The 14,852-nt window shown below is 36.4% G+C and overlaps 1 protein-coding gene across 1 annotated transcript; it reads left to right on the plus strand.

Moving 5' to 3' along the window:
• The first annotated feature begins 3,912 nt into the window (after positions 1-3,912).
• LOC139848631 (uncharacterized) lies at positions 3,913-6,059 on the plus strand. Its single transcript, XM_071838351.1, has 4 exons — positions 3,913-4,780; positions 5,054-5,099; positions 5,359-5,434; positions 5,541-6,059. Exons 1-4 carry the CDS (start codon positions 3,913-3,915, stop codon positions 6,057-6,059), a joined length of 1,509 nt encoding a protein of 502 aa, XP_071694452.1.
• The last annotated feature ends 8,793 nt before the right edge of the window (positions 6,060-14,852 follow it).

Genomic DNA, 14,852 nt, shown 5'->3' on the forward strand with positions numbered 1-14,852 from the left:
GAAAAACTATTGGTACTACAATACTTGCAGCATCTACAAAGCAAGGAAGGGACTTGATAGGAGGTTTGGCCAACATTGGTGCGAATCCTGTAATGACAACGTCCCCAAACCAATCACCAGGTATTTGGCCCATTACCCTCTCATATATATGCCTATGAAAAAGTGGTTTTCCTTTGTACAGTAAACTCTATTGCCACTAAATTTTCCACGCCCTCCATTTTCATAGGTTCCGCATTATATGCGATGTCATAGATGATACAGCAACAACGGTCATGGCCCTCTTTATTGAGACTGCTGAGGCCGTAACCCAAACCACTGCAAAGGCTCTGCTAGCTGAGGTCGATGCGGTACGAGCATCTTTTTTTGAAATTTTGGTCGTATGTAACAATCCGACTTACGTGTCTCACTTTGTGCAGGAAACCTGCAACACCTGCCTAATGCACTCGCTAACTTGCTAGGCACCACAAGAGTGGTTCTATTGAAAGCAACGTCCTACTATGATCAAGGGACATATGAGATTTTCAACTGTATAAAAGTATATGCGCTATACCCTGTTCCAACGGACCACCCTCTACCACCTACTTCGGAACCAACTATACCTACTAAGTCCTCTCCATCAACCGGCCCACTTCCTCCGACGTCATCGACCCCCAAAGGGCAGAAGCAAACCATTGAGATCCCAACACCCACCAAACATTTAGAGCGTCCCCGTCGGCAAAAGTAAACTAGAGACTTTATTATCTATTTCCGCCTCCCTATGTCCCAACCACACACTCATGTATATATATATATATATATATATATATATATATATATATATATATATATATATATATATATATATATCTATATGTGTGTGTATGTATGTATGTATGTATGTATGTATAAACTTATATATGTATGTATTTATTTATGTATATATGTATATATATATATATATATATATATATATATATATATATATATATATATACATATTTCGTTTCACAACTGGGTCAATTCTTACTTACACCATTTATGCTGTTGTTTAGGTTTGTGGTTACAAGCGACTCAGATGATGAAAATGCTATTGGAGAAGAGGATAAGAATGTGAATGAGAGTGTGTCACCCGAAAATTAGGTTTTGCTTTGTTCATGAATAAATTACTCAACCTGTTGAGTTGTTGCTTTTGTCGTGTTAGTTTTCCAAACAAGGTTTATTTGCATTCTATTTTCCATGTGCCTGTGCTGCACCTTTAATAAAATTACGCCAGTTTTTGCGAATTACTCTTGCGTTACCATGATGTTCATTTATATTAGAGCTATTATGAGTCCCTTCTTTTCCCCTGCAACATATCTGTGTGAATGGATGGATATTATTATGCAACTGTACATATACATACATATCTAGAGTGGTTGTAAAATGGTGGTTTATGCTCAGGTTTTAATTTTTTAAATTTTTTTATGGGATCAGCAGTTTCTCCCACCTCTTCTTGGTGTGTATCGCTACGACTTATTGCATTTGTTACTTATACAGTAGCCGTCTTATACTTATCACTAGACCCTCTTTAAATGGCTGCCTACTGTTCTGCAACTGCAAATAGAAGCAGGCATTCATGTATATACATACTTCCCTAGGCATATTTACGTGTACACAGATACGCAACTATATAATATACATGTACAGACTATCCACTCATACGCAGACACATATACATATAAATATACTTTAAGCCCAATTTGTCGTTTTACACATGTACATAGGTTCGGGCCATCCAACTTTCTAGGGTTTTTCTTAAAAGCTCTATCAGCCATGTGGGTCATGAATGGGTCATTTGTTAATAAAGTATGATAGTATTGTGTTTATTTGCTGATGATGTCATACAATCCATACATACACATACACACACACACACACACACACACACACACACACATATATATATATATATTTGTGTTTATTTACTGATGGTGTCATACACTGCATACACACACACACGTACACACACACACACACACACACATATATATATATATATATATATATATATATATATATATATATATATATATATATATATATATATATATATATGTATGTGTGTGTGTGTGTATGCATTCCTATATATATATATATATATACATCTTTTGACATTCTAAACAAATTCCTTGATGTTCCTTTCATTTATTGTAGCATCCCTTCATGTTCCCATCATGTTATAACCAACAGTTCCTGCTCCTGCAACATTCACACCCTACCTATAACATGCTCCCACCTGATATTCCATCAACATCTGCCAGCATCTCCAAAGGTATGTTGTTTGGCCCTTTTAACTTCATATATTTAGTTACCTTTTCGCATGTTCTCTTTACAAATCTGTAATTAGCGGGTACTATGGAACACGTAGGCTTTGCAGACCTATTAAATGGTCCTATATAAATTTACACATCAACAGCAACTACAGCTAACAACTACAGCTAATGCGAAAATCCAGACATATTGTGTTATGAAATTAAATGATACACCCTCTATCAAATCCGGTACAATGTTAAGCACCCATCAATGTGTCACAAAAAACCCCATCAAACTCATCAGGTTACTTTCCCTTTTGTAATTAGTTATACATATCCCTGTTACATTGAAATAGACAACTTAATCTCATAGTTATTCACTTACAATCGTACACCTTATGATAAACGAAAACTGTACTTTGATCTAAGATCGTAAATTTACACCTTCGTCTTTCGGCTTTGGTAATGTTAGCAATCTAGAAAATTGTGGTCCATAATTGACTATCACTTGCAATATAAACTGTGCATATCAAGTTTCAAAGTAACATTGTTGACCAGAGTTGACTTCAAATTCACCATAAATTGCACAACTTAAAAGACTGCTTTTTTAAAATATGAACTATGTATAACCATTTTCATTTCAATTTGTGAGCTTTAGCATCTACACGGAAGGCACGTCGCGGGAAAATCGCTGTAAAGATCGCATCAAATTCATCAGGTTACTTTACCTGTTCTATTTATTTTCGCACGTTATTTTTTCACCACAAAACGGGTTTCACCCCCATAGTCATATTTATGTGCTTACACGCTAACCCCTTTACAGTCACAACCTAATTATAACTGATTAGCTACAATTGGAAGCTTCTGTCATTATGTTAGCCTCCCCATTCCACTAGGCCCCGTTTAAATTATCACACACTTTATATTATACGCAATGGTAATCAAGCCTTAAAATACAGGCTCCAGATTAACTTACCTTAACTGAAAAGCGGATAACATATGCGTATCATTTTTCGTTTGGCTACAATCTATAGCTTAAAATATATCTCCATAACACATATATGTTTTACTATATATTTACCCTATCCATCTAAAATTATGTTTTATTACTATACCAGGTTCAACTGTCTCTTATCATAATCTCGGTCCTCCAGTTCACAAATATCGCAACTGTAACGCAAAGATGTTGTATGAAGAGAGGAACAACAAACCCAAAAACACTTCCAATCCCCTATTCTCCATGTGTTGCCAGAATGGGAAGGTTCAGCTCCCAAAATTGAAGGATCCCCCCTCCCCCCCCCCCCCCCCCCCGCATCTGAAAACGCTACTCGACTACAATGAACCTGGAACTGCCAAATTTAGAGAACAAATACGGATTTATAACAGTATGTTTTCTTTTACATCTTTCGGGGCAAGGATAGATCATTCTGTAAACTAGGGTCGAGGTCCATACACTTTTCGAATAAGTGGTCAGACATACCATTGAATCGGCTCTCTTCTACCAGAGGAAGGGGCTCAGCCAAGATATGCACAATTGTATTTTTATGACACCCAAAATGAGGCAAAAAACCGATTGTCTGCATTTCTGGGCGCGGACTCAAGAGGGTCACTCGATGAGACATTAACCAATAATCTCATTAGCATGCTTGATGAATCAAGCGCCGTTGCCCAGGCATTTCGTATGGCCCGTGATTGGTCAGCTAATAATGCCAGCTCTGAGTGCGGCCTCCGTCTGCTCGCTAAGGCAACCACCTCACGGCAATATAACTCACCCACTATCGCTGAAGTGGCTGCACTCATCACCAGCGAATTTGGTCACTGTAATTCAACACGGGATATCGTTGTCCAAAAAAAAGGCACACCACAGAGAATTTCGGAACTGCACCAGTTATACATGGCATTGCAGTACCCGTTACTGTTTCCTTATGGGGAAACCGGCTATCATGAAGAAATCCCATACCACAATAGTAGTGGAAGGCAACAAATAAATCGCGATCACGTTACCATGAGAGAATTCTATTGTTATCGAATCCAACAAAGTGAAAGTGAGGCCACAACTATCCTTAGGGGTGGGCGATTATTCCAGCAGTACTTGGTGGATGCTTATACGGCTGTAGAAGAACAACGGTTAAAGTGGCTGCGGCACCACCAAAACGAGCTATGCATTGACCTATACAATAATGTCTGTGATGCAGTCGCCAGGGGCGATACATCGGCTGCTTCTATTGGAAAGCGCATAATTTTACCGTCATCCCACACAGGTAGCCCCCGTTATATGGTGCAAAACTATCAAGACGCGATGGCTTTGTGTCGGGAATATGACAATCCAGATTTATTCATCACTTTCACATCTAACCCTAGATGGCTTGAAATCGACGCTATGCTCTGCTATATCGAGGGTCAGCGATCAACAGACCACTCCGAAATTGTAGCTAGGGTTTTCAAGCAAAAACTAGATGGCCTGATGGCTGATATAATGAAGAACCAAATCTTCGGAACAACCCAAGCATGTAATTTTAACAAAATTTATTTTTATTGAATCTTCGTAAAATGTAGGCTTTGCTTATTAGATATTTTTCCCTACATACCATTACGCCTGCACACGAACGTTTGCGTTCTATTAGCCCGCCTTTTATGATACTGTTTTGTGCATTTGCATTAATATTTAAGCATTTACATATGATTAAAAATTGGAAGTAAAATATGAAAGTAGCACTTTACCACGCTTCAGATAATACTTAGGTGGATGTATATGGGTTGAATTTTTTGACACAATGAAGTAGTTACAGCCGGCTTACAAAGTACACATATTGTATCCTTGACCTACAGGTATGCATCTGCATTACCATATTTTGAAGTCAAAGGGTCATATAATTTATATAATTAATACATGATCATATTCAGCATTTGATGGACCCTACTAATAATATACTGTTTAGTTGATATTTAGGGTTTTCTGGCAGTTTCCCTAATTTGCAACCTAATTTTTTGGCTCCATTTTAACAGGTATATACATCATCGAATTTCAGAAGCGCGGATTACCTTATGTACATATCTTAATATGGTTAACATCTACTCATAAATGCAGGGTACCGTCTGACATCGATGACCTTATATCAGCAGAAATACCATCACAGATAAACGATCCCGAAGGGTTTAGGGCTGTAACCGAATACATGTTACATGGTCCTTGCGGTGGAACACACATGGATGCGCTTTGCATTATTGAAAAATAGTGTTCTAAACATTTCCCTAAACCATACTATGCAGAAACAACAATTGACGAAGAAGGGTATGCTAACTACAAGCGCCGAAACAACGGGATCAAATTTAAAAAAAAACAACACCCCACTAGATAACAGTTTTGTGGTCCCGTACAACAGATACCTACTTCTAAAATACAATGCACATATAAATGTGGAGTGGTGTAATAGATCTCGGGCAATCAAATATTTATTCAAATACTTGAATAAGGGCCCGGATCGCGCAACAATTTTCATACAAGAAAACATGGTGCCCAGCGGCGACGATGCTCGAGGAGAAGACATATTTGAGGTTGACGAGATAAGGAATTATTTGGATTGTCGTTATTTATCGCCATGTGAGGCCGTTTGGAGGTTGTTTTTGTACGACATCCACTACTCAAAACCATCGGTCATAAAATTGTCGTTTCACCTGCCGAATCAGCAATCGATCACGCTCCGTGATTCACAAAAACTCCCTGCCCTATTAAAAAGGGAGAGTATTAAAGAAATAATGTTCACGCAGTGGTTTGAGCTTAACAAATAGAATGAGTTCTCCCAAACACTTACGTACGCAAAACTCCCTAAACATTATGTATGGAATCAGGATGCCAAAATGTGGACCCCGAGAAAGCTTAGAACCAGCATTGGTCGTATAGTGTACTCAAACCCTGCCTCCGATGAACGTTATTATTTACGTATGCTGCTTAACATAGTAAAAGGTCCCCGTTCATTTGATGAAATACGTACAGTAGATGGTTTTTTACATCCAACATTTAAGGACGCTTGCTTTGCGTATGGTTTGGTAAATGATGACAGAGAATGGTCACATGCTATCTTAGAAGCAACATTATGGGCTTAGGGCATCCAACTTCGTGAATTATTCGTCACCATGCTACTGTTTTGCAACGTGAGTAAGCCATTACAACTATGGGAGTCAAATTGGCAGGCTTTATCGGATGACATTCTTCATAAGAAAAGAAAAATATTCAACTTCCCTGATCTAATCCTCACCGACGCACAAATTAAGAATTATTGCTTGGTCAAAATACATGCCATATTAAATAAAAATGGAAAATCATTATATGATTACCCTGACCTCCCACAACCCGACCCATCTATGCTTATGCAAATGGACAACCGGCTGATTTGAGAAGAGTTAAATTACAACATAAAGGACATGCATATTTTACATGAAACCCTCGTCAGTTCTCTTAACCCGGAACAACTTGCTATTTATCACCAGGTATCTGTTATCCTTTGCCAACAGGTTGTGATCCTTTGCTTAAATTTTTTAAATACAATTTTTTTAAAAAATTATACCTACAGGTTATGGTCCCCACAATGCAGGAACATGGGGCATTTTTCCCTTTTCTGTTCCTGGTGAGAGTCGGAAGCCATTCCTCAACACCGATGACCTTTTCTTTTTTTAAAAGGAATAATTGATCTTTTGTAAACTGCTATCGACAGGTCATAGCAGCGGTTACATAGAAAAAAGGAGGACTTTTCTTCTTATATGGTCCAGGTGGCACTGGCAAAACAATCCTATATACCGTTGTCCTTGCAAAATTACGGGCTGAAAGAATGATTGTCCTTGCGGTGGCATCATCGGGTATATTTGTATTTCTCTTTTTCGGTTTGTTAATTTGTACTTGGATTCCATTATATCATGCTCCCCAACGAACCCAGTTCAGTTCTTTCAATCTATTTACAAATTGAACCACTTACAGTGCTAAAAAAAATGCAGGTATTGCTTCCCTTCTGTTACTAGGCAGCCGAACAGCCCATAGTCGATTCGTGATCCCTCTGGAATTGATGGAAAACAGTACGTGTGGTATAAAACAAAAAATGCACCTGGCAGCCCTTATTCATGAAGTCAGATTAATCATTTGGGACGAAGCCCCAATGACTCAAAGTTTGTTTTCGAGGCATTAGACAAAACCTTGCGCGAAATTTTGGGCGCTAAGGACGATGCAAACAGGTCGAAGCTATTTGGGGGTATGCCTATCTTATTAGGGGGCGACTTCCGGCAAATCCTGCCCATGATACCAAAAGGCAAGAGACAAGACATTATTCATGCATGCATTAATAGATTGGATCTATGGCAACACCGTCAGCTGCATACCCTTTCCCGCATCATGTGCGTCAACGAATACAATTCTGATGGCCAGCATGATACCCGGAAACACGCCTTCAATAAATGGGTGCTGGATGTAGGAGAAGGTAAAGTTCAAGCAATGCGTAAAGATGGAGAGGACGAACCAACATGGATTTAACGACCCGTCAAAGTACACTTGACGACCATCGTTATCTTGGTCCCACAGCTTGATCATAACTCTATATGAATTTAATAAATAACCTTGCATTCTTTATTTAAAAATGATTTCCTATAAAGAAAATCTACCAAAATATGTAAGTTTAGAAAAACCATACATTATTACTTAACCAAAAGTTGACCAAAACAAAGTCAACAACATCCACTATTAAATGTATCAAAATAGAATGCAAGTTATTATTTAACAAAAGCTGCCATCATAAATATGCAGATTCTCTAAGCACAGCGGAAGCAATCAATCATGAACCTGAGAATAAAATATGCGAGTAACTGTCAACAAAAATATTGAGTGAATTATAGGTTTAATATTGCAAACAATATTTAATTTAAACCATAAAAATTTATGTTTGAAAACATAAAAACCCCTTTTTGGACCACAAAATTATATGCTAGAAAACATATAAAAACATTATTCTATTTTCCGTGAGCCACCTGGTAACCACTTAACCATTTATTTACCCTTGCCAAACACAATAAATAATATACACCGAACAAGTGTATCATCAACTAAATACGAAGTATTAAACATTTCGATTATAAATTGCTAGCGCGACTAGCTCGAAATGGGGTTGTCAAACCCGATAGATCTATCCGTAGGATTCGCGTTCACCAGTAGAAACCAGTGATTACAGTTACCAGACTAGAGAATATTTTTGTTCAACTCACAATGAATAATTTAAATCAACTTCCACTTGTGTCCAAAATATAAAATGAATTGCATGTATTCTCATCCCAAAACAGTTAAAATAGAAAAATGGGACTATAACTCACCTTAATAGCAAACGAAGTAACCACACAAATAAGCGAACAGCAAATGAAGTAAAGTGATCAGAAATGATCACAACGCCGACCTATAAATAAAGCAGGTCGATATAAATAACTAACTTAGGTCAAGTCTTAGTATGATAGCTATTGTACATGTTGCAAGTAGACATAGAACAATACTCAACATGCATCGGTTTGATCGGAACAGCGTATGGACACACACTTTCTATTTTTAGAAAGTCTCTATTTTTAGCAGGTTTCCATTTTTGGAAAGTTTCTATTTTTGAAAAGTTTCTATTTTTGGAAAGTTTCTATTTTTGGAAATTTTCTATTTTAGGAAAGTTTCTATTTTTAGAAAGTTTCCAAATTTAGAAAGTTTCTATTTTTAGAAAGTTTTAAGTTAGGAAAGTTTCCTTATTTAGAAAGTTAACAAAAGTCAACTGAAAGTCAAAGTCAACCGAAAGTCAACTCAAAAGTCAAACTCGATCAAACATAGTCAACATTAATTTTAAAAGTATAAGTTATAATAATAATATAAGTTATAATGTTAATTAAAGTTAAATATGTATAATTATGTCATAACATAAGTTTAATTAAAATGAATTATTAAAGTTAACATAAGTTTAAATGATATATTTAATATAACATAAGTATTTAATTAATTAATTAAATATTAGTCATAATATAAGTATTATTAATTAATAATAAAATTTAAATCATATCATAAGTATTATTAATTAATAATGAATTATTAATCATATCATAAGTTTCTAATTATAATTATTAAATCATAAGTATTTAATAATTAAATTATAATTAAATAATAACTAAGCCTTATAATAATTAAATAATTAATTAATCCTTATTATAAGTCCTATTATAATAATTTCATAATATAAGTTTAATACTTATCATAAGTATTTTTCATTAATAATAAAAGAAATATTAATCATAAGTTTAATTAAAAGTTTAATTAAATCATAAGTAATAATTAAATGATATAATAAATATATATCATAAGTCTTAAATTACAATAATTACTTTTTATATCATAAGTAATTTAATAATAATGAAAATCATTATTTATATCATAAGTTTTATTTAATAACCATAAGTTTTAATCAAAAGTTCATCGGGTCATAACTTGAGCCCCGGGAATCAGTTTTCGGAGAGCCTTATATATATCTTCACCTAACCAACCCACCCGACACATTTGTGTGCTCAAGAACATCCCAAGAACAGTAACCAAGTCGTGATGATCAGCCATTAAACAACTTGGAGCTTTAATCCGTTCAAAAACACGTTTTAGTCATAACGGGTGATCCGTGGCTCGGATTTCGATGACCCGAACATGAAAGTTCATCCAATCATCAATCCTAACACACTAGTACACTCTAAAGACTCCAAAAGTGGTCACAAAGTCGGACCATACCTGAATCAATTCATTTTCACATTTTAATTTTAATAAAACACCATTTTAATCATAACTAGAGCTCCGGGAATCGAAATAACATGAATCCGGAGTCTAAATTCAATGTCTTGATGAGAGGAACACATATAGACACTTTAATTTCACTTTTATATCAGTTATGTTTACAGAAAATATCAAACAAGCTGCTGTCCCAAAACAATCAAACCGAAAACATAGTAAATCGAGCATTTCTATGCATAATAACAACAATACAATCATACACAAGTACTATAACATCATAATACATACAAAATCAGTAAAAATAATTGAAATTGAAAAATCTAGGGTTTATGTTCATACCCAAATCAAAAATCGAGAAGAAGAGGCTTAAAAATCGTGAGATAAGACACCCGAATATGTAAACAACCTTTAGAAATCATGAAGGATTGTATGTATGATAATGGTGGCTGAAATATTGAAGGTGGAGGTAGGAAAATTCGTGCAAATGGGGAGAGAGAAGAGAAAGAGATTAGGTTTAGGGTAAAAGTGAGTGTAAGTAGTGTAAAATGTGATTAAGGGTTATCATTTTAGCAAAATGGCAAAACCCACCCCTCCCCATGGATATTTGGCCAAACATAATAAGGGAGTGGACTCCCTTTAGCCCACTTTGAAGTATAATGTAATTGCTTGTGGCCCGAATGCCCGAACGAAGCCCGAAATGCGAAAACGCTACTACGCGATTGATTTTTCGGAGAGATAACAAATACGCGATGAATAAAATATATAAACACTAAATATAAACATATGACATTAAAATATCATATTTAAAATAATTAGGACTTAAAAATCCCAAAAGCTTGCCCGTTGGTTTGAAGACCGAAAAGATTCGCCGGATAGAAATCCGCGACACGTAGAAACGTATAACTTGAAATATGAATACAAATATTCATATAACACATAATAATTAATATATTATTACTAAAATAATAATATAGATCATAGAAATGACGTGGAACGAATAAAAATTAACGGTCATTAAATAATTAACGGTAAAAGATAACGGAAAAAGTAGGGTCGTTACAGTACCTTCCCGTTACGGAAATTTCGTCCCGAAATTAAAGCAGGTGCAGGGGTTGGCTCGGCATCTGAGAACAAATGCGGGTACTTCTGCCTCATCTGATCTTCACGCTCCCAAGTGAACCCGGGACCGCGTCTGGCATTCCATCTAACTCGAACAATAGGAATTCTGTTCTTCTTGAGAGTCTTAACATCTCGACCCATAATTTCAACAGGTTCCTCAATAAAATGTAGTTGCTTAACAACATGAAGCTCCTCCAGAGGAATAGTCTTATAGGCCTCGACCAAACACTTCTTTAAATTTGATACATGAAAAACGTCATGAACAGCACTGAGTTCTTGTGGCAATTTCAAACGATAAGCCACGGGTCTAAATCTCTCAATAATCTCAAACAGTCCAACAAAATGAGTACTCAACTTTTCCCTTTTACCAAAACGTATTACGTCCTTTCAAGGTGATACCCTCAACAAAACACGATCACCAACCTGAAATTCAATATCGTTCCTTCTCTTATTAGCATAACTCTTTCGCCGACTTCTGGCAGTTCTCAACATTCCCTTAATCTGTACGATCTTCTCGGTAGTCTCATGAATAATTTCTGGACCTGTGAGTTGAGCATCCCCAACCTCATTCCAACAGACAGGTGACCTACACTTTCTACCATACAGAGCTTCAAACGGTGCGGCTTTAATACTTGCATGATAACTTGTTGTTATAAGAAAATTTGGCCAACGGCAAGTATCTATCCTAACATTACCAAAATCAATTACGCATGCCCTCAACATGCCTTCCAACGTTTGGATGGTCCTTTCATTGTGACCATCTGACTGTGGATGATAAGCGGTGCTCATATCCAATTTAGTTCCCAAAGCATCTTGTAAGGACTGCCAAAACCTCGATGTAAATCAACTGTCTCGGTCCTAAATAATTAATACAGGAACACCATGTCTCGAAACAATCTCCTTCAAATACAAACGAGTAAGCTTCTTCATTGAATCTGTTTCCTTTATTGGCAAGAAATGAGTTGACTTAGTGAGTCGGTCAACAATCACTCAAATGGTATCATAACCACCCACAACTCTCGGTAACGTCATAATAAAGTCCATCGTAATACCTTCCTACTTCCACTCGGGAATTTCAGGTTGCACCAAAAGTCCTGACGGTTCTGATGTTCAGCTTTAACCTTAGCACAGGTCAAACACTTAGCCACATACGTAGCCACATCAGCCTTTAAATGAGGCCGCCAATACAACTCCTTAAGATCATGATACATCTTTCCTGAACCAGGATGAATAGAGTACCTAGACTTATGAGCCTCATCTAAAACAAGTTGTCGCAGATCACCAAACTTTGGAACCCAAAGGCGTCCCGTAAAATACCGAGTACCATCGGTTAGCACCTCTAACTGTTTACTCAAGCCTCGGACCTTCCTGTTACAAAATTCTCCTCCTTCAAGACTTCTTGTTGTGCCTCAAGAATCTGCCTTGTGAGGTTTGTTCGAATGGTCATATTTAAGGCCCTAAACCTATGAGGTTCAGTCCTCTCTTAACGACTTAACGTATCGGCCACAACATTAGCCTTCTCCAGATGATATAAAAGTTCACAATCATAATCATTCAATGTCTCAATCCATCTTCATTGCCTCATCTTCAACTGTTTCTGATCAAGGATATGTTGAAGACTTTTGTGATCAGTGTACACAGTACTTTTGAAACCATATAAGTAATGTCTCCAATTCTTGAGTGCGAACACAACAGCTCCTAATTCTACATCATGGGTTGTATAATTCTGTTCATAAATCTTCAACTAACGTGACGTGTAAACAATGACTTTCTTTCGTTGCATCAAAACACAACCAAAGTCTTGACACGGAGCATCACAATAGATAACAAGATCATCACTACCCTCAGGTAGTGATAATATCGGTGCAAAAGTTAACTTCTTCTTCAGAGTTTGGAAAGCTGACTCTTGTTCACTCTTCCACTCGTACTTCTTCCCCTTATGCGTTAAAGCAGTCAGAGGTTTCGCTATTCGTGAAAAATCTTAAATGAACTTTCTATAATAGCCTGCTAATCCTAGAAACTGGCGAATTTGAGTAGGATTTTTCAGAAATTTCCCATTCCCCAATTGCCTCAATCTTAGTAGGATCAACTTGAATTCACTGTTTAATTACAACGTGCCCAAGGAATTGAACTTCTTTCAACCAGAACGTACGTTTAGAAAGAATCAGCATACATCTCTTCTTTTCTTAACAAATCAAGCACTTATCTTCGTGCTCTTGATCACTTCTTGGAATAGATAAGGATATCATCGATGAAAATGATAACGAATTTATCCAGATATAGGCTACACACACGGTTCATGAGGTCCATGAACACAGCAAGTGCGTTAGTTAATCCGGACAGCATAACAAGAAATTCGCAGTGACCATAACGGGTACGGTAAGCGGTTTTCGGAATATCAGTTTCTTTAGCCCGCAGTTGGTGATAACCGGAACGAAGATCATTCTTAGAATAAATGGACGAACCTTGAAGTTGATCGAACAGATCATCAATTCTCGGAAGAGGGTAACGGTCCTTAACTGTAAGCTTGTTCAACTCGCGATAATCAATACACCATCGGAACGAACCACCTTTCTTCTTAACAAACAAAACAGGAACTCCCCAAGGGGACGAACTGGGACGAATGAAATGTAGTTGCAACAATGAAGGAAGAAATATATGGAGTAATCACATCGGTGGCATAGGTATTCAAGGCAATTCTCTCAAAGGAGATAATGAGGATCATGGACTTCAAAGAAAATTTTCATTACATTTCCGATAGGAAGACGTATGAAAGGTGTGATATTTCAACGAGAGTGAACTTCCTTGTACAATGAGCGAGGAAATCTAGGATTCATCCATATTCTTAAATTTATGTGTGGATGAAAAGAACGCCAATCATGGGTAATAAAGAATGGTCGACTCCAGGTGAGATGAATCTCCAAAAATAATTTCGTGTACCTCAAAGTATTGAATCCTAAGATTGATGTTTACGAGGGTGTTGCAGTTAACAACGAATTTTGAGAGTAGAAACTCCTCAAACGGTCTAGTGTAATATATATCCATGATACCCACTATACAACAGTTGGGGTAGAAACCCACCTAGCGCATTTTCTACAATAGGGTGACTACCGAGTGTACCCCAGAAAATTGATTTATCGATCCGCATTTCGGCCATGTCCAACCATAAGAGGGAAAATTTTATGAGCGCAAAGACTTTCCAACAAATTTTATAAACCGGCATCCAAAGTGGTGCAAGAGTTTTTATCAATGAACTTAATGGTAAGTTTCATCCTTAAACAGAGGATGAGAAGAACTGTGATCCAAACACTCTGTAAAGTAATGCGAAAATTTGATAAAATCAATCAAAGGAGTTTTGAAAAAGCTTTAAATATTTGATGTGACAACATAAACGAAACGAAGTTCTTAGTAAATTTAGAAGTATGTACAACGTGTACCATTTTTTTTATATAAAACAAATTGACTTAATCAAATAGCTCAATAAATGAGTGGTTTTAAAATAATTTTGAAGGTATGATTTAGTATATACTAGCCAAAATAGGTAAAGGTAAATTTATTCATTTGAATCCATACTTACATATACGATTTTATAAATTGTATACATGACAAAATATTTCATTACTTCTATTCGCCCATAAATTCCGTGAGAACCGCCAATTAAACGAATGTGTAAAACTCCCGATGATAAA

The sequence above is a fragment of the Rutidosis leptorrhynchoides genome, chromosome 5, assembly GCF_046630445.1.
Source record: "Rutidosis leptorrhynchoides isolate AG116_Rl617_1_P2 chromosome 5, CSIRO_AGI_Rlap_v1, whole genome shotgun sequence".
NCBI lineage: Eukaryota > Viridiplantae > Streptophyta > Magnoliopsida > Asterales > Asteraceae > Rutidosis > Rutidosis leptorrhynchoides.